Source organism: Melospiza melodia, chromosome 4, assembly GCF_035770615.1.
Source record: "Melospiza melodia melodia isolate bMelMel2 chromosome 4, bMelMel2.pri, whole genome shotgun sequence".
NCBI lineage: Eukaryota > Metazoa > Chordata > Aves > Passeriformes > Passerellidae > Melospiza > Melospiza melodia.
The window spans coordinates 68,111,365-68,130,683 of record NC_086197.1 but is presented as its reverse complement, the minus strand read 5'-3'; the positions used below and the strand labels follow the sequence as shown (position 1 = coordinate 68,130,683).

General features: G+C 36.7%; 1 protein-coding gene across 1 annotated transcript in view; it reads left to right on the top strand.

The window, feature by feature from the left end:
- Window positions 1-19,319, top strand: part of TRHDE (thyrotropin releasing hormone degrading enzyme) — a 210,287-nt gene that overhangs the window by 177,081 nt on the left and 13,887 nt on the right. The window contains exons 13-17 of the mRNA XM_063155038.1: window positions 1,802-1,949; window positions 4,058-4,155; window positions 4,647-4,754; window positions 16,324-16,491; window positions 17,011-17,151. Coding sequence (XP_063011108.1) covers window positions 1,802-1,949; window positions 4,058-4,155; window positions 4,647-4,754; window positions 16,324-16,491; window positions 17,011-17,151 — 663 coding nt within the window. The remainder of the gene's footprint in view (window positions 1-1,801; window positions 1,950-4,057; window positions 4,156-4,646; window positions 4,755-16,323; window positions 16,492-17,010; window positions 17,152-19,319) is intronic.

Below are 19,319 nucleotides of genomic sequence, written 5' to 3'. Positions count from 1 at the left end.
AAAAATAATCAGAAATTCTGTTAGAAACTTATGATGTATATGCCACTTTAGGCTAGTGTACCTCTTTGCTAACATTACCTCCAAGATTTTTAAATGCAGTCAGTGCAATACGCTTCTGGCTCCATTAATTATGTTTAGAAATCTTTACAAAGTATTAAGTATTAGAACTCTTCTTAATGATACTCTGCTGATTCAGAAACAAGACCGATAAAATGGAGTAGCCTTCTATCTTCAGATGCATTGGACTTTGTCCACTGCCTACTCTAGATGCTTTACCATTTTCATTTCATATCTGCTCAGTTCCTCACTTGGCACAGTTGGGCGCCTTAAGTGATCTTGTTTTTCGTGCTTGAGTATGTGCTGGAACCAGAGTTGAAAACAGAGCTGATAAAATGTGGACAAAAATGACATAAAGCAGACTGGAGGGTGGGATAGATACTTTTGAAATCTGTTACATGAACTCACTCACTTTTTTCCTGAGAACATGAAGGGAACAGAGTGTAATTCTTCCAACAGAGAGTGTAAAAAATGAAGGTCTGCAAGATGTGGTGCACATTGCAAGGAAACAAACTATTTCAAGCAGTGAGGCAGTTTTTACATGTTATTACAGCAGAGATAAAAAATTATATTAACATGTATGAAATGGTTAATTTCTGTACTAATGTGTGTAATATTATTTATTTGCTATATGCTTGCATTTCTTCCACATTGATGGAAATTAAGGGAACATGTGCAGTGAAGGAGAAAACCTAGTCTATGAAGCTATATTATACTGTAGCCTAATAAATTGAACTTTGTGGAATCTACCTTGCTGATTTTAACTATTTAATGAAAAGAGAATCAATATCTCCTCTCTAGGCAGATGGTTTACTCCTTTTGGATTTAAACACCTGCATTAGGAGAAGAATAGACAACTTGTTTCTGGAAGGTTCACACCCACAGGGTTGCACTTTGTTTCTGCAGTCTGGATAATTAAGAAAAAAGTGCTGTTCTGAAAAAAAAAATGAGCAAAAGCTAAAGCTTTTTAAAGTACCTTTCAAATTCTTGTGTCTGTATTGCATTTTACATGTAATGCTATTATTTCAGAACCCTTCCTGTATCCCCCTGTACACTCTTTCCCATGCAGGGGGAGGTCTTTTATGATTGCAAAAATAGGACAAAATTTTAGCTGGTTTATTTATAAACACCTAAAAAAAAAATCTGTAATTTGTATGCAAAGTGCTGGAACATCCTGAACCAAAGTGATGTCACTGGATAAGTCCTTCCAAAGTGACTTAAGGTGGATAGAAGACAAGGAAGTTCTAAAGGAGAGAGAAAAGAGTGAGGAGAATAACACTAAAGCTTTTTCTTCAGCACCAGTTATTTTCAATTGCTGATGGTCAGTAGAAATGTTTTCTCAAGCAAAATGCCTTTGGTTGTTGATTTTATGCAGACAGCTTTCTGTCTTACAAATCAACAGTGTAGCACCTTCCTTTTGTTTTGGATATTTTTAAATTTCTTTTCCTTAACGGCAATGACTTTTCATTCATGTCTTTCATAGCCACAGGAATCAGTTTAAAGTACGGATAGCTTGTCTGTTTTCTTTCATGTGTGTTCATACCTTACTTCATCAAGTCAGTATGCTTCTCTGTGTTGGGAGAGACTGCAAGTTGCTGGTATTTTATAAGGTTGATTTTTATGTCATTAAAATGTGATGAGTTTATTATGTTTTTCTTCATTTTAATTTCATTTGAGAAAAAAGAAATTGTTTATGCTCCATCTTCTGAAAACCAATTTAGTACTAACTTCTTTTATTGTGCAGAGCTGGTTATTTGCCTCAGAATATTCCTTTGGAGATTATGAGGTACCTTTCAGAGGAAAAGGATTTTCTGCCTTGGCATGCTGCCAGCCGAGCTCTTTATCCTCTAGATAAATTGTTGGACCGTACAGAAAACTACAATATCTTCAATGTAAGAGATACAGTCTTCCTTTCTTTCTTCCTCCAGTTCTTCCTGTCTTTCTTCCACTTTCTCCGTCTGTCTGTCCTTCCTGCCTTTCTTCCTTTTGCCTCTTATTCTCTCATTTTATTGCCAAGATTTGAACTGTTCCCCAGGGAGATACTGTTAATGACCTAGGGATATTAACTTTCATCTTAATTACTCTTTATTTAAACATAGCGATTATCAAGCTTTGGTTCATTTGCAATTGAACAGTGATAACTGTTGTTTGAGGCATATATGACTAGAAGAAGGAAAGGTAATTATCCCTTGTGTAAAATGTTATGACAAATAAAGTATTTCACTTAGAAGAGTCAAAGTATTCTATTGCCAGATTTTCTCTTTCGAGGAGCCCCATGGTGATATTTAGGTGGATGCCCAAGATCAGCAAGAACAGCAAATGTAGGCACAACTGAGCAGAATACATGCAACTGAAGCAAAGATTTGTAGTCATTATTTCCTCCCAAAATCCGTGGTGAATTCAATGCAGTTACCTTAATTAACAAGAATTAGATCACCGTTGAGTCAAAAGCCCATTCATAATTGTGTCCAAAGGGACAGCAGTAACAGCTCATAGTAGATAATTAAGATAGACATGGCAAATATTTTAACATTTAGCTGTAGCTACAATGAAGCATGGTTTATGAAGTACACAGATTTGACTGCAGCCAGTGACAATTATGAACTCTTGGGGTTTTTATTCACTATGAATTTTATGTAGTCTACATATTTTCAACAGCCAGCATACGGTAGCTTTATGTAATGTTGTAAAGCCTTCAAATGAAGGAGCTTTTTAAAGCCTGAAAAGCCTAAGGATGCTTTTTGCTTCTTAAATGCATATTTGTTTGTGTGTATGTGAGCATAGACACCATGCTTAGAGAGAAGAAAATTAGAAGTGACTGTATGTATATATGTAGATGTTAATACAGATGTAGATATATAGATATATAGATAAACACACACACACACACCGCATACATATACACAGAGTTACCTGATGACATGGAAGATTATTTTTGTAAAACATATGCTAAGGCCTACATATAAACCAGAGCCTTAATGTAAAATGCAGTTGAAATAATTTGCATATTTAGTCTGCTGTTAACTGTAAAGAAAAATTCTTGGGAGTCTGCCATTGCTATTTCACTTTTAAACCTGGTTGTATAAAGAAAACACAATTTTAATAAATAAAACCAGTAAAATTCACAGCTGGGTTATGTTTTATCACTACTGATGGGAGTTTTGAAAGCTGAGGTGATAGCAGAGAAAATAAAAAGTCTTTTGAGTCACAGAATAACATATCTGCTAGAGAAAGCTGCAGTATGAATCTTCTTTTGTGTTGACATATATACATGCCTATGCATCTGTAATAATAAAATAGATGCTCTCCTATGCAGTTCTGTATATCTTAGTTCTCTTTTTCAAATTGGTGAATTCCACTGGAAAAAGATTACACTGAATAAACAGACAATGGTTTTCTTCAAAACTGGTCAGAATATGTAAATATGTCGTCTGTGTGAAAAGTAGAAGTTGCTAAAATATATCTTGTGCTTGTTTTGTTCCTTAAGCACACCAGGAGCCTAAACTTAAAGCATAGTGTCATTAAGTTTACAGAGCTTATTTGCAGCCACATTGTTGCATATTCTGAAGTCAATTGACTGTACTCACATAATGTTTTGACCACGGTTATGGATATTAAAACAGAGTTCTTTTAAAAGTGAATATGTAAGGTGTAGTCAAGATTGGCCACAAAGTAGAAATTAAGCTATTGACACCCTTGTAATTTTTCAGCTGTGCATTGTGAGTTCAAAGTAGCATGTGATAAACTTTTGAAATTCATGGATTTTATAACAATAAATTGTCTTGTACTAGGCATCTAATCAAGTAGCTCGTCTAGAGACTGCTTCTTACTATAGCAGTGAAGGAAGATTTTAAGTGGACAAGTAGCTTTGCTAAGTCTTTGGAGTTGGACATTATTTGAGGGTCCAAAGAGAGACCAAACCTCACTAGTCAGCAGTATTTCAGTTTCAAGTAAAATAAATTATTTTTAACGTTAAATATACTTTTCTTTTTCTCCCCAGGAGTATATTTTAAGACAAGTGGCATCAATGTATCTGAAGCTTGGATGGCCAACAAACAATTTAAACAAATCACTTGTTCAAGCATCATACCAACATGAGTACTGTTATATTTACCTTTTTATTGATTATTTGAGAAATATAATTATAGAAATGCACCCTCCTAAAAATTATTAATGTTTAGCATAATCAATTGTAATTCCTTAGCTCTGTCACCCCTCTGTTTTTTTCCATTCTGGGTTGCAGGGAAAGTACAAACATGCTGTAAGATGAATTCTTCTTTCTTAAGTTGGGAGAACATGATTTCCTAAGCCCCAGCTTAATATCTGATTGCTGTGGATTTCTAAGAACTTGTACTTATGTGTCCACAGAGGTCGGGAAGAGTGCCTAAGTGTAAATGGGGGCTGGTTTTGATCCATGACCTTTCTTTAGTTGTTGCAGGCATCAAACTGACGCTGAGATTTCTAAAGCCAGATTGTCTTTGATATGTTGCCCAACTACTGGTTGCTGTCACTTGTTATAAGAAGTATTTTTTGCAAACACTCAAACACATTTGTTAAAGCAGCCTTCTTGCTTTCTTCAATTTGGCCAGAGAGCTGCGTCGGGAAGTCATCATGTTGGCCTGCAGCTTCGGGAACAAACACTGTCACCAGCAGGCTGCGACGTTAATCTCAGACTGGATTTCCAGCAATAGGAACCGGTAAGTGGAGCTGACATGTGTATCTCACAGCTCTCCTACTGAAAGGCAGTGCAGCTCTTCCTTTCCTGCCTGCCTTCTCTGCTGTGCCCTCTTCTGCAAAGTTTGTTACTGGAGGAAGCAGAGGTTTCTGGCTGTCATTTAAAAATGTCTGTGGAGTTTCAGAACGAATTATTTGACTTTGCATATATGAGTGGGTGAAGGGGATTCTGCCCACTCCTGGTCAATTACTGTTGGATAATTCTGTGCTAGAAGATGAGAAGGCAAGTTTTAAGGATGATTTAAAGGAAGGAAGATGAGTGAACACCTTGTTGTCAGACAAACATGAAACCTGTGTTGAGGTAAGAGAGCAGAAGGTGCTAAACATTTAAAGAGGTGATGGGAGTTAGAGACAGAAGGACTGAGAAATAAGGAAGGAGATGTTTTGGAGGGAAATGTTACAAAATATTTAAGGGTGAAGACTTGAAAACTAATGTGATTCAGGAATACATGGAAAAGCTTGTGTAAGATTTCAGAGGGCAGATAATATTACAGTTGATGCCTTTAGCATAAGCAGCATTGTAGTGGTTTGACAACAAATGTGTAAGTTAGGCTGCCAAGACACAGGTTTATTCAGCTGAGGTAAAGGAACATGGGCCATGGATTGTGTATGAAGTTTATCTTTTAAAGGCAAGCATCTAAGAAATATGAAATAACTGAAATTTCAAATATTTAAGTAAGTAGTGATCTATGGACAATGAGGTCGGTGGGGAGTATAGGTTAAGATCACGACTTCTTTAGAAAGAATAGTGGATTTTCTGGTTATGTGAAATATTTACACTGTATACATTTATAAGTGACGTAATATTTTGGTTTTAAAGAGAATATTATACTTTCAAATAGAAAAGAAAAAAATAAGAGAAAAAGTCCCTCATTTTTAGTCACAGTCTTGTATTAGCTTGTCAAAAGAATCAGATCTCTCTAGCCATACAAGTAAGCAGGATTTTTCAGAGATTTCTTGGACTTATCAGTGTTTGTTTGCAATTAACTTATCTCTGTCTGTCTGTCTTTGTAATCTTTAAAAATCCTGTATGGGCATACTCAGTAACATAAGTGTCCAAGTGTCTTTTAAAACCAACCAGGAAAGGAAATCTGGAAAAATAGTAGCTTGAAACTGTTACTGGATACCTTTAAGTAAGGTGTGTGTGAGGTGGAAGGTTTTCTTGTGTAAGGTGACACCAGATATATTTACTATGAAATACATACCCCAGGGTTTTATATGAATTCTTATCATAAGCAGCAACAATCAGTATGAAGCTATTTAAAGAGGCAATTATAGAGAAAGAATCATTGGAAACAGTCTGCAAAAGTAATTTACTTAGATATTCATTTGCAAAATTAGTTAATCAAACCTAGCATTACCTATTAGCATGCACAGCAGTAGATTATTCACTGTTTAAAAAGCTGTCACCCTGCAAAGCTACCTGCCTGTGTCTTTCCAATAGGATTAAGAAAGGAGGCATCAGAAAAGAAAAACATAACAAAACACAAGCTTACTGCTTTACTAACAGTAGCAAGAGAGAAAAGGAATAAATTTAAGGAGCTGTCTGAAGATTCATCTTAGCCTTTCAATGGGGCCATTTTTGGTAGCAGAAGATTGTGGTTGCCAGCATATGATGTGTATTATGATAAAAGAACCACAGCAGGGCAGAGGAGAATAGCTACTAAGTTAAAGCAATGTGTTTCTCAAAGGAACTGCACAGTTTTGAAGAATGGCTGCAGCAAATAATGTAATTACAGAATAGAGATTGACAGTCAGCTCATAAATAGGGGCACGACTGGCAAAGAAGATAGAGACACACTTTTATTTATTTTTTAAGATTGTAGGATTTGTTCTGTCCTGCGCCCCAGAATTTCCCAGTTTTCTCAGAACAGTCTCACATCCTGCATGTAACTAATATATGTACAAAACTTATTTCCTATCTACTTACATTGAAACAACATTACAAACACCACTGGTAATAGCAGCTCAGTAAACATAAAATCAGCTTGTTTTTCCCACAATGAACAACATTCATAGGGTTTGTCAGTGTTCTCAGGAATGTTCAGATCCTGTTGAATCAGAACTATCCCACAGCGCCTTTACTCAGTTTAAGCTAACTCAGACTGAAACCTGAAAGTAAAGCAAGGGCTATTTTTCCTGCTTTTTTACTAAGAAACCAATGATTCCACAATCAGAATTTAATTAGCATGGTGTTTGAGTCATGCTTCTGCTTCTTTTAGCACTTTAGAGGCAATAACTAGCTCAAGTGCAAAGGGCAAGATAAGTACAAATTATATGCATAGAGCATATCTAAGAGGTACTAGCTTGTATTCTTTGTCATCAATCAAGTGTTTTGCTCAATTTGATGCCCTTAACAGCTGCTTGTGAATTTGTTGCAAACAGCCTCCTCAGAACCTGTAAGATTCCCTCAGACCTTGCTTCCTCACAAAGAAGGGGAAGCTCACTGTCCTCTTTCTCCAGACTTTTCTCACAACTGGTGAGAAAAGTTGGTGACAGATACAGAAACTCTGTGTTTCCTTGCCTGTTCGATTCCTCATCAGCAAATAATGTTGGGTTTGCCATTCCCTTTTCTGAAACAAGGCCATGTAATTGACTGATGGTTGCAGAAAGCCTGGTTTTGGTGGGTTTGAATAGCCAGAGTGCAAAAACAGAGTTCCAGAGAGCTCAGAGATATTTTATATATAGAAATAATTTGAGTGTCACTGTGACAGTAAAAATAAAGGTTAATTTGCAGCATTACCACCCATCCTCCCGCCCAGAAACTTTATTCTGGAAGATGACAGAAATTTTTCAAAGCAGTAGAGACAGTGAAATTAGGTTTGTGTCTCAAGATTTTAATCAAGTGAAAATTAAGTGAGTATCAAATTAAAATATGATATTAAATACCACATAAATGCACAATCAGTAAATCATATAAGGGAGGTTTTTGATTCCCTGGCAGTTACTGCAATTAAAGCTGAAATAACTATAACAGAGAATGTGCTATTAATAATACTGAAGAAATCCTAACATTCATAACATTTTAGCCACATTAATAATCTATGACTTTTTAGATGTCCTTTTGAAATGTTTTACTTGTAATACTTGGTTTTGGATGAAATGTCAGGTAGTATAGTAACATCTGTGTTTTACTGGCATATGCTTACAATTGCTGTGGTTTTTAGTAATTACATTCAATCTGGTAGGTCCAGAAATGAATTACCATCTACTCTTCACGATACAAAAGTGAAGTAATTGTGATATCAGATACTGTTGGCATTTTGTAATTATATACTCTTTACTGTGCAAATAATTTGCCACTGTTCACCAAGTAAAATAATGGTCATTCTTGGTGCAAGAGCAGAGGTCTTCTTGTATTTTCAGTACTGTTTGAAAAACAGTACTTAGATTTCCAGCTATAGTGCTGCAGATTTTCTTCTGGAATTAGTGAAAAATCCCAATTTATGTGTGATCTACAACACTAGCCTCTATGCATGAAAGTGGAAGTCACAGCTGAGAGGCTGTGAAGACTGGAATTTTTAAAGTGACTTAGGTATTGCTTCATTTTTGGATGCTTGGCTCATAGAGCAGAATCAGATGCTCAGAGTTATGCTTCCTACAGGGGTATTTAGGGGCCTCTGAAGTGCAGCTGGCAGAAGAGCTGAGAAGAGCCTCTTAACATGAGATTCTGAAGTGTGAGTGGGCCCTCTTAGGGTCCAGCACTACAGGTAGTAGGAAGGATACCTATATCAAATGAATACATAAATGGCAATCGTAGAGTATGGGGTCCTTGCAAAAGATGCCTTTCAATGTTGTCACTAAAACAGGAAAATGACTGCTCCTTTTCTTTTCCAGCACAACTGCTCTTCAACACCATTTCAAGCAGTAGTGCTGAGATTCCAGCAGTTTGCTGTGCTTTGGTTTATACCTCAGCCCTGTATGTGCCAATGCAGAACGCGAGCCTGATGACCTGTCTGCGAGGTGTTTGGGACAGTGTTAAGATACTGCAACACACTTTCCTCTTGTGGCTTCAGCTCAGCCTCTGGAATTTATTTCATTAGCAAGAGAAATGATACAGCTCTCCAGTCTAAAGATGAGAGAGCCTTCATCTAAAGGACAAGGAGCTTCAATACCTGAAATACCAGAAATACCAGAAATACCAGAAATACTTAGTGTGCCAGGGGCTTTAGGTGGTATTGCTTATGATCACTTTTTCAGGGCAAAATGCAATGGAAAAAAAAGAAGTCTGAGAAAGAAATTTGTTTGTACAAGGAGCAAGGCAAACACATAGCATCAGAAGCAGAAGAGATTGTAAAGACACATCTTGTTGTGCTGGTTTAGGAATTGGTATGTTTTAATCCTTGCAGTTGTTAAAAAATAGTCATTATTTCTTTCTACTGAAGATCTGGGGTTAGACCTCAAAGTAGGTCTTGCAGTGTTGTAATCAATGAATTTAAGTAGTTTTAGTCTTTTTTTTAAATTACATTGCTTGAAGGGCTGTATTTACTTCTGACTTGATGGTGATCTTAAAACAATTATTTTCACTGTCTTAAATTGGGATATATGCTGCTCCTGTACTGGAACAATGAAAACCCTTGAAACTTCCATGCTGATGTTCAGAAGAATACAGAGTAGAAACCATATAACCATGTTGAAATTTCCCTTGTAGTTTGAGAATGTAAAGTTACTGAGATTCAGTCAAGAGCAGAATGTTGTACAAGAGGAAGCTACTGTTGGCTGAAAATAAAGATGTTTGCTTCTACCTTCATTTAACTGAGCTCATCCCTGTGGAGCTTTCATGTGTGAAGAAATACATTATTCACACTCCTTAGATATAGCAGCATTGTGGTTCAGCCTAAAAAATTAACAAAATTACCATTCAATGCCTGCCTGAGATTAATAATCAGCCTTGTTAACCCCTTTAACCTTCACTGCATCTATTCTGAAAGAAAAACATGTTTCTAAGAGGATTAGCATTTTCAGACTACTTCCTTTGGATAGGTTGAGTAAACATGTATTTCTGAAGTTCAGGAAAGAATGCATGGAGAGCTGCAATATGTAAAGTCCTGACAGGTGATAACGGGGGTTAATACTCAAATACACACCACGATGGCTTGAAGCGTAACTTACCAATAGACATGAGGTTGTTTTTACAAACATCTCTGTGGGTGCAGGCACAGTTACCTCCCAGCTACTCTTACCATACATCAGCTACAGGTTGCCACATATACATTTTTGCTGGCAAAGTTGCCTGTGGATGTATGCTTGCTTGGGGCAAAGTTAAACAGGATGATGTAAACATGAATATATGAGAGAGCTGCTTTAATTTGAGACAGCTGATTTTGCCTTCAGCAGAAAAAGGAGTGCTGGTTCTCTTAGTAGGGCTGTGGTGACCCTGTTCTTGTGCTGACATGCAGCACTGAACAGTGGGAGATGATAGTATTGCATGGGACACAGTTATGTGCACATGTTCTGTGAGATGATACCAGACCTATTGGAAGGCCCCAGCTAGTCATAGCCACTTTTCTTTGCTCTGATTTTTAACTTCTTTAGAAACATAACCATTGCTATTTATTGCTGTCATTTACATGGAAACAAAGTACCTTAATTAATCACCTTAATACCCCTAGAAAACTTAGGGTAAATGCATTTCACTGATGCTGATGTCATATGATTTTGGGGTAATTTTAGCTTTAATGCATTTTTCACTATTTGTACAATTAATTTTCTGTCACAATCACTCTGATCAGTTTTGATGTTTGCAGTGAGGAGTGCAAACTGTTGCGCTGAATTAGGCTAAGCCAGCATCCATTCAGTAACCCATGGGTTAATGAAGTTTGCATTTGTCTGTCTTTGTGAATGAGGAAGAAGTAGAGACTGATGTACCATTCTGAATGCAAATGCAGATCTTTTAAAACTGTTCTGGTCTAATCATCCAGACTGTTCTGAGAAATCTTGGAGTGCTGAGGTGGGGCCACGTGTCGCAGACATTTTTTCATAGAAATCCTTTCTTTCAGATTTGTCCATCTTCTGGGAAGCAGAGGCCCCAGAAGAGAATGTAAACAATGATTATCAGCTGCTGTGGAATGCAATAGGATGCACCTGTGATTGGTTCATGTTCCATGTGTACAGTTAAGGGCCAATCACAGGAGCAGCTCGGGGAAAGATTCCCTGGACACAGAACTTTGTGATGGATTCTTTTCTATTCTATTCTTAGCTTAGCCTCTGCAACTTCTCTCTTTATTCTTTTTAGTATAGTTATAATGTATTATATATCATATATCAATAAATCCAGCCTTCTGATCATCAAACAAGATTCTCGTCCTTCTCTCACCATGAAGACCTCCTCAGGCAGCTGTAATAGCCATGTCACAGGACCAGTGGGAGCTTCAGACAAGTCCTGTTTTAGCCTCAGGTTTTGGCAACAGTTTCAATTAAGACATTATTCTGGCCCGCAAGTACTAAGGATGGCAGATCAGATCTATTTTAATAAAATTAATTATTTATTGAACAGACAGGAGATAAAAGACAAAAAATCTTAATCAGAGTTACTACACAGTATAAAACTAAAAGGAACTAGTAGATTACAGCATGACATAAGCCAGTGCATGACATCAAGGTACCTATAATAAAGCTAGCAAAAGATACAGTATTGATTAGGAGTCAAATATAATTTACCACTGAAATAATGACAACGTACACAGATTCCTTCACTCAGTCTCAGTGGGAGTAATAGGGAAGCATGCATCCCTTCTCATGGGAAAAACCCCATACATTTCCATGAAATGTGTAGAGGATTTCTGCCTTGTGGGAGTTTGGTGTAGTTTATATAGTTTGTAAAGTGAGGTGTCTGTCAGTGAAAATCTAACTTATCTTCTGGATCTCACATCAACATTAAGGTGTCAGTTGTGAGTTGCTATACCTGTGTCAACCCTGTGATGCCAGAAGGACTCACTACAAGACAGCTATTCCTGTTTCAGTTACCTGACTGGTTAACAAGCAACAGATAAGCTCTTGTGGGGGGCAAGGTCCCCTGCTACAGACCAGAGATCCCTGAAAAGAGAAGAAGATATGAACTTTCCTGTTCTGTCTGTGGGTTTTAAGTCAGAACACATCTGTGTGTTCTTTGAATTACAAATGAACCACTTTTGGTTACTAAGTAATGAAAACAGGATCTTACATCTCTGCACACTAATACTAAACAACCTCATCTCTTCTTTTAAAGTGTAATAATGTAGATATGGAGTTTTTCAGTGGCTACTGTTCTTCATTTCACTTCTGTCATGCTGCTATGATGGTTAGGAACATTAGTTAATTCTTTATCATCTTAAGAAAGGTGTAAATAGTGAAGTAAATGTCTTCCATCACATAATTTGAAGGACAGTGATAACCAGTAAGCCAAATTTGGGCATTGTGAACCTCCACACTTGTTCATGGAAATTTTGTGTTTCCTCTAGAAGGAATAACGGATTCGTATCAATCCACCTGCCTGAGCTGGCAGTGTGCTTAATTGCCTGCACCTCTAACAACTCAGTGGAAATGCCACCAGAAAAACAATTGCAGGCATGTATAGGAGTGTGTTGCATGTCTATAAACAAAACTCCCTGTAGATCTGAGGGAGTAGTAAATTACCAGTCATTAATTGAAGTAATTTCAATGAAGTCTGGCTTAGGTGATAGAAAATCAAAAGTTTTTCCAAACAACCGTTTTTTTCTTTCCTTTTCTTTCTCCTTTATTTCTCTATGTAATTACTTGTGATAGATAATTTTATTTCTGTGTTTCACGTGGACATAGTAGTGCTACTGTCTTGCAACAACTTAGAAATATACTTGAGTTTAACCGCCTACATAAGTATTTGTGAGAACATGGCCAACAGGTTAATTACTTTTGTTATTTTCTTGGAAGAGGCACTGGGTTCTTTCAAGGGATTGATGCCTAGCAGCTATTTTTGGAAGTTGTTAGCAGCAAACATGAAAAAATGAGAGTTATTTTAATGTTTTTCACACATGAGTGTCTGATAAATGTAAAAAAAATAAAGTGAATCCCTTCTTCTGTGTTTGCAACCCCTAGAAGCTTTAATTACTGAAAAAAAGTCAGGCATAGCTATTCATGCATTTTGAAATGTTTCTGGAGCTTTGCCAGCTAATGTGAGCCAATGTTGCTGAAGTGATTTAGTAATTAATAGGTTGTTACAACATTTGAGTAGAATCTTGCACTCAAGTCAATAAAACTTAAGGAGGAAAAACCCACTGTTGAGTGCATGAGTTAATCAAGGACTTAGCACTCTGGAAGACCATCTGGGTCTAAATAGAGAGAGGACTTCATCTTGTGAAAGGTGAAGCAGGGCATTATGGGGCAGCTAGTTCAGACAGTATTTTTTGTCTTCTGACTTCTGTGTGTCACCACAGTAAAATGACCCTATATGTAGTGATTACGGATTAGCAGTAATTAATTTGAAATCTTTAAAATTTCGATAGATTAGCTTCCAATTTTCTCATTCAGGGATGATGTCTCCACAACTTTGGAAAATGACCATTATTTTTTTTATGATCAGAAACGACCATATTTTTGTTGCAAAAACTGTCCAGAATGGACAAAGACATATCTGCTTAGGGACTGGTGCCAGAAAGAAGTACTTAACTCATCACTCAGTTATTAAAGTCAGTGTTGAAGAGCTTGACTATGCTGCTTGCATGTTCACTTGTGGGGGATCTGCAGTGGGAATGGGAAGGAGCAATAGCAGTAACCATCACTTGAGGGATGATGTATTCTCTGCCTGCCTCTGTCAGACCCATGTGATACCTGAAACTTGGGAGCACAGGACAGGGACTGTACATAGCTTTGCCCCAGACACCTTGAGTAGCCACATCCTCAGTTAATGTCCCCTCAATTCTAGGTGGGACAGGCGCCTGAATGTCGAGCCCATCACACCTCTGTACCTCAATTTTCAAGGGAAAGATCTGCCCTCTCTCTATAGACTGGGTATGTGCTATGGCAGAGGATCCTTCTGCACAATGGTGCCCGCAGCATGACTCCTGGAGTTTGTAATAGAGAATGGGAGTATAAGATTTGGGATTGAACTTTTTAAAAATAAGCTGTATGGTGCTCTTTTTTGTAATAGAATCTGTATTACAGATCTGCCAACAAAGTATTAATACTTCATTCTTGTTTCTTATCTTAGCCTTGTAACCTATTAAACAAGATTATAAATATAGTCATCAAGAAAAATAGGCTTAAGTTAAATGTTAAATTGTTGCAAAAATAAGAATAATGGTCCTGGTTAATTTTCTTTGTCAAATAGAACCCTAAATGGTGTTGAAACTTGTTACTTAATCAAAGAACTGTCTAATCTGCGTGCATTTACATTTAAAAAATTAGAACACAATTTCCTCAGAAGATAAATAATTATGGTCCAATTTTATAAGTGTATCTTCAATTGTTAGAACATACTTTAAATAGGAGCAAATATGTACCAATTAATTATGACTTAGAACATTATTCTTAGCTCATTGTAGAGCTTTATAATTCACTCTTGAAAGAAAGAAATCCCTGTAAAGGCATAGCACGATTTTAGTTCATTTTTTCCTAACTGTTTAATTTTTAACTTTTTCTCCTAAAGTGTTTAATTTTTAAATGAGCTTGACTAACTACACATTTCATTCTCACCATCATATCTCTAATGCAAGAAAAAGAAAGTTTAATAAATTGGATCAGTATTCAAATTAAAGCCATTTAAAGTGATGCTCTTAAACGTTTATTTTTATTCTTCTGAAGTATCCATCAATCATATTAGCTCTTTAAAAAAAAGAGCAGCCTTGAATGCACAGATGAGGTTTCACTAACAACAGGATGTGTTCTGCAGTGTTAGGACCCAAGCAGTACCAAAATAATGGTAATTTTATGCACTTGATTTGGTTAATACAAGGGACAAACATCCACATGCTGATCTAGTGCCTTGGAACTGCAATTTTCCAGGAATCTATAATACTAAAAAACCTGTAGACTGAAGAGATTTCAGATATTTAGATAATGATAGAATGCACGCCCAAAATGACTGGACAAGTGAGAAAGCAAAAATCCCCACAAATGGACAAAATTCAATTAGAGGACTCTCTGTAGGAGCAATAGTTAAAGAGAAATTACTTTGGGGACATTTGCACTTTCATAAGCAATTTTCATTTCCACAAAAGGAACCCCCCCTGTCTACAGTGCTGATTGCAAGCCTCTCACAGGAGAAGTTGGTAGTGTTTCATAGCTGTACATTTTGTAGTTTCTGAAAGTCAGCCTTTTAAAAGCAGTATTTGTGTTCGATGTCTTGGTTTGTAAGGGCTGAGTTTTTCACATTATCCTAATTACTTAGCTTATAGGTACAGACCTAAAACTTTCCCTGGAGCAGTTGGTTGGATAATTTTGATTAGATCTGCTGCAGCACTGCAAGTATAATACTACTGATTTGGTGGCAGTAGAGTTTTCTTAGCGAGGAAAGTGGTGACATCTAGGCTATGATCATGGGATCAGCTCCATCCCTTGTCTTAAGATCTCGTTCCTTTCCAGAGATGCCAATGATCCTGTGCTTACTGACTACACTGCTGCTAAAATTGCTGGTGTTGGCCCTTAGAATGTAAAAAATGGCTAGCTGGGAAAGCCCATTGAATTGATACATTTTACTGTAAATTTTGAAAGTGAGGAGTACTATCTATTCTGGGGTTAGACATCCACTTCTGGTACATCTGCTGCTGTGTCTGTACTAGCCAAACACAGAGTGACAGTCCTTCCAGCCCACAGTTCCTACCTGAATTAATGGCTCAATGGTACAAATGTTTCAGCTTCTATGCCTGTATAGGAAACATAAGCAAGGTAGGAAATTGAAAGCCCAGATGAGACCTTTTTAGAAGAACACTGTACATATGCACATACTGTATATACACTAGGTCTGAATTTGGTAATTTAACTGTAGTTTAAGTTGATACTAATTTAGCAGTAATTACAGTTCTCTATGGCACAGTTGGTTCTGTACTGGTATTATATGCTAAAAAAAACACCCAAATCTTTCTTCCTCACAATATCATGTTTTAGTATCATTGTCACAGCGCATCCTTTCTTGCTTGTATGTTACTATATGAAGATGAAGCCCTTTCCAGCCCAAGCAAGAAAGAGTTTCTGGCTGCTCAGGTCCTGTTGTAAAACAGTGGAAAAGACAGGAAGAGCAGATTTGGCACATAGCCCAGCAGCAGTGATAATCTCCATACTAATTTGGAGAGCTTATGTTACCTGTAGGTTATGTGGCACATTATAAGTTGATGAACTCCGTGACCATATTTTATAGTCTTCTGACAATGTGATGATGTTATGAAGAAAATGCTACCCTTTAGAAAGCCCATTAGGATGGCCTGGAAAGTGTTGGCAGCAGTAAAGAGAAGCAAATGTAATTTTCTAAAAATCCCATTACTATTGGACAATAAATTTGAAATCTCCGAAATGGTCCTCCTTTGTATCCAATATCAGGAGGCTGCTTGTTTACCAAAATGCTAATACTGGTTTCTCTTGTAGAATCCCTCTCAATGTGAGAGACATTGTCTACTGTACAGGAGTTTCACTGATGGATGAAGACGTATGGGAATTCATTTGGATGAAATTTCATTCTACCACAGCAGTGTCTGAGAAGAAAATACTATTAGAAGCCTTAACTTGCAGTGATGACAGAAACTTGCTTAACAGGTAAAAATTATTCAATATTTGGATCTGTTACTAATAATCACTTCAACAGTTATGGATCATCACTTGAGCTTTCATCTAAAGGACAGAAATTTGCTTTTCAAGTACAGGCTTACTGTCTGTTTAAACCATCTTACACTTTTGCATTAATGCATATGAAAACTGACACATATTTCAGTTCCAGATTTTCCTTTCTTCATTGGAAATGTTTTAAATCCTGTAATAATTGTGGGTATTTTTTTGTTACCGTGTCCTTTATTTACCATGTCTTGACCAATCTTATCTTACAGATCAGTAAAAATGCACATGTAAAGTTGCACTCAGCTTTTCCTGAAATCTTTTTACATCAAGATTTTTCTGATTCCTAAATGTTTCCAGTCTTTGGAATCATAGAAATAATCTGCTGAACTCACTTGGAGACTTAAACAATTCAGCAGAGATCTTCTTTTTCCAAAAGTTTTCTGATGCACTGACGTTGGACAATGTGTTTGTGAAATTAAATGTTCTTGTTTCTCCCACTAGACTTTTGAATTTGTCTCTCAACTCTGAAGTTGTTCTGGATCAGGATGCAATTGATGTGATAATCCACGTAGCTCGAAATCCACATGGAAGGGATCTTGCTTGGAAGTTTTTCAGAGAGAAATGGAAAATACTGAATGCTAGGTATATATAAAAATTCTTAATTTATTTTTATTTTCTTATCTTTATATAATATGTGTAAGTATTGTATAGGTGTGTATTTCTGTAAGTTCCTGAATCTAGTCCATTCTCTTTTAATCCATGAATAGAGATGTCTCTAAATCTCTAAATATGAAATAGCTGCATATGAGTCATAAATGCATTTATTCATAGATTATCACACACATGCATAGAGACATTTGTCTCTTGGCAATCATCTGTATGTATACTAGTGTATTGTGTCTGTGCTTATGATTATGAATTTTATCTATATGTCAAGGGCTGCAGTCCTATTTCTATACAGAGAAAAAACAGCAGTTCCCAAGAAATTTTTCTGATTTAAAGTCAGATAGAAAAAATACTCTTTTCAAAAATATTATTTCAGTTGTGGAAAAAATGCACACTATGAAACATTTCCATTTTCAAAAGGATGTTAATATAGTGTCATCCCCTTTCTTTCCACTCTGTGTTTTAGGTGAGTTTCATGTAATAAAGGAGCAACATTTTGAATTAAAAATAGATGAACAGAAAGGAGACAAGATTGCTCCTTACACCTGCTTCTCTTTCTCTTTGAACAAGTGCTACATGTGCCTACTCTGAAGCCCAGTCAACATTTTTAAATCCTTTTTGATGAAGATTTTGATATTAATTCAATGAATCACAAAATTCTGTAGTTCTGTAGGGACAGCCTGAGGGCCTGAAAGATTGCACAGCAGCTCATCTGATACTGACAGATTAAAAAGGACCACAGCTTGGATGAGATTCAGATTCTGAAAGGCAGGTGTCCAAGATTTTAAGGCATCCCATGCCAGGTCACACCTTTGGTGTTGGCAGGAAAGGCATTGCAGATCTGTTCCTTTCTGGACTTGTGAGGAGCCAACTATTGTACCACAGAATATTTGAAATGGTATATTTAAAGTGGTGTATTTAAGCAACTAAATCCCAGTGCTTGATGAGTACAGGTGCTAACTTCCTACAGGTTTTACATCATCAAAGTAAATGTCAAAGAAACTCAGACACTGAGTTTAGTTTTCCTAAAAATTCAGAATATTGTTCATGCCGTTTTGGATAATACTTAGTAGTATAGTGAGATTTTAGAAGTTCATCTAGGAAAATAGGTTTGAGCTGGAATTGGTTTTGGAAATTCATATTGCAGAAGCATACTTCTTGAAAGCCATTTCCAAAAAATCTCTAAGAGTGCTGAAGAGTTTAAAAATTAAGAATTCTCTGCTTTTGGTGTGATTATTCCAGGAACTGTACTTTTAGATAGAAACTGGATGGCAGATGTGTTACTATTACACAAGCCAGTTCAGATAGCAAATAATTTTTCAGGTTCCTCCAGGGATTTATCCAGAGTTTAGGCATAAAGCCATCACAATTTGTGTTGCTACAAACACATATGCTGTAGTTGTGTCCTGCCTTAGTAAGTATATTTATCTGACACCCCGGCTAACACCTGTGATTTTAGATATGGACAATGTTAAGCAGTGTACACAAATAGAAAATATTTAACAAACTGCCACATGCCAAATATTTTGGGTTATAATTTAAAATAGCTTAACTTCACCTAGAATTTGAATTGTACTTATTTTGCTTGTTTGGGATGCATCATTGTGTAATCTGGATTCATAACAATCAGTAAGACCTAATAAAAGACCTGCTACTGTCCTTTTTTAAAGGAAAATAACAGAGAGTTTCTCTTATTGCTCGACACTCTCTTTGTGTTACCTTCATTCAGTTTGATCTCCAAACACAAGTCAGAGCCACCAAAAAGATTGTAGCTGTTGCTTTTTCTAAGCATGACATCCACTTGAATTTCTTTTGATGACTAAAAGATTCAGTGCAGTGAAATGAAACAGTTAACGCAAGCTATACATACATGTTATATATTAAAAATAATGTTGTTTGTAATCATAGATTAGAACATTTTAGATGAGACTTTGAAAGAGTAGAGTCTAGTTAATACCTTGCCCCTTAACTGTTCAGGGAAACAGTGACACGATAGCATGCAAGGTCATGGCAGTCCCAGGAACACCCACACCCTGGGTGGGCAGAGAAGGGATTTGAGAGCAGCCCTGAAGAGAAGGACTTGGGGGTGATGTTGAGGAAAGACCTCAGCATGACCTGGCCATGTCCATTCACAGCCCAGAAAG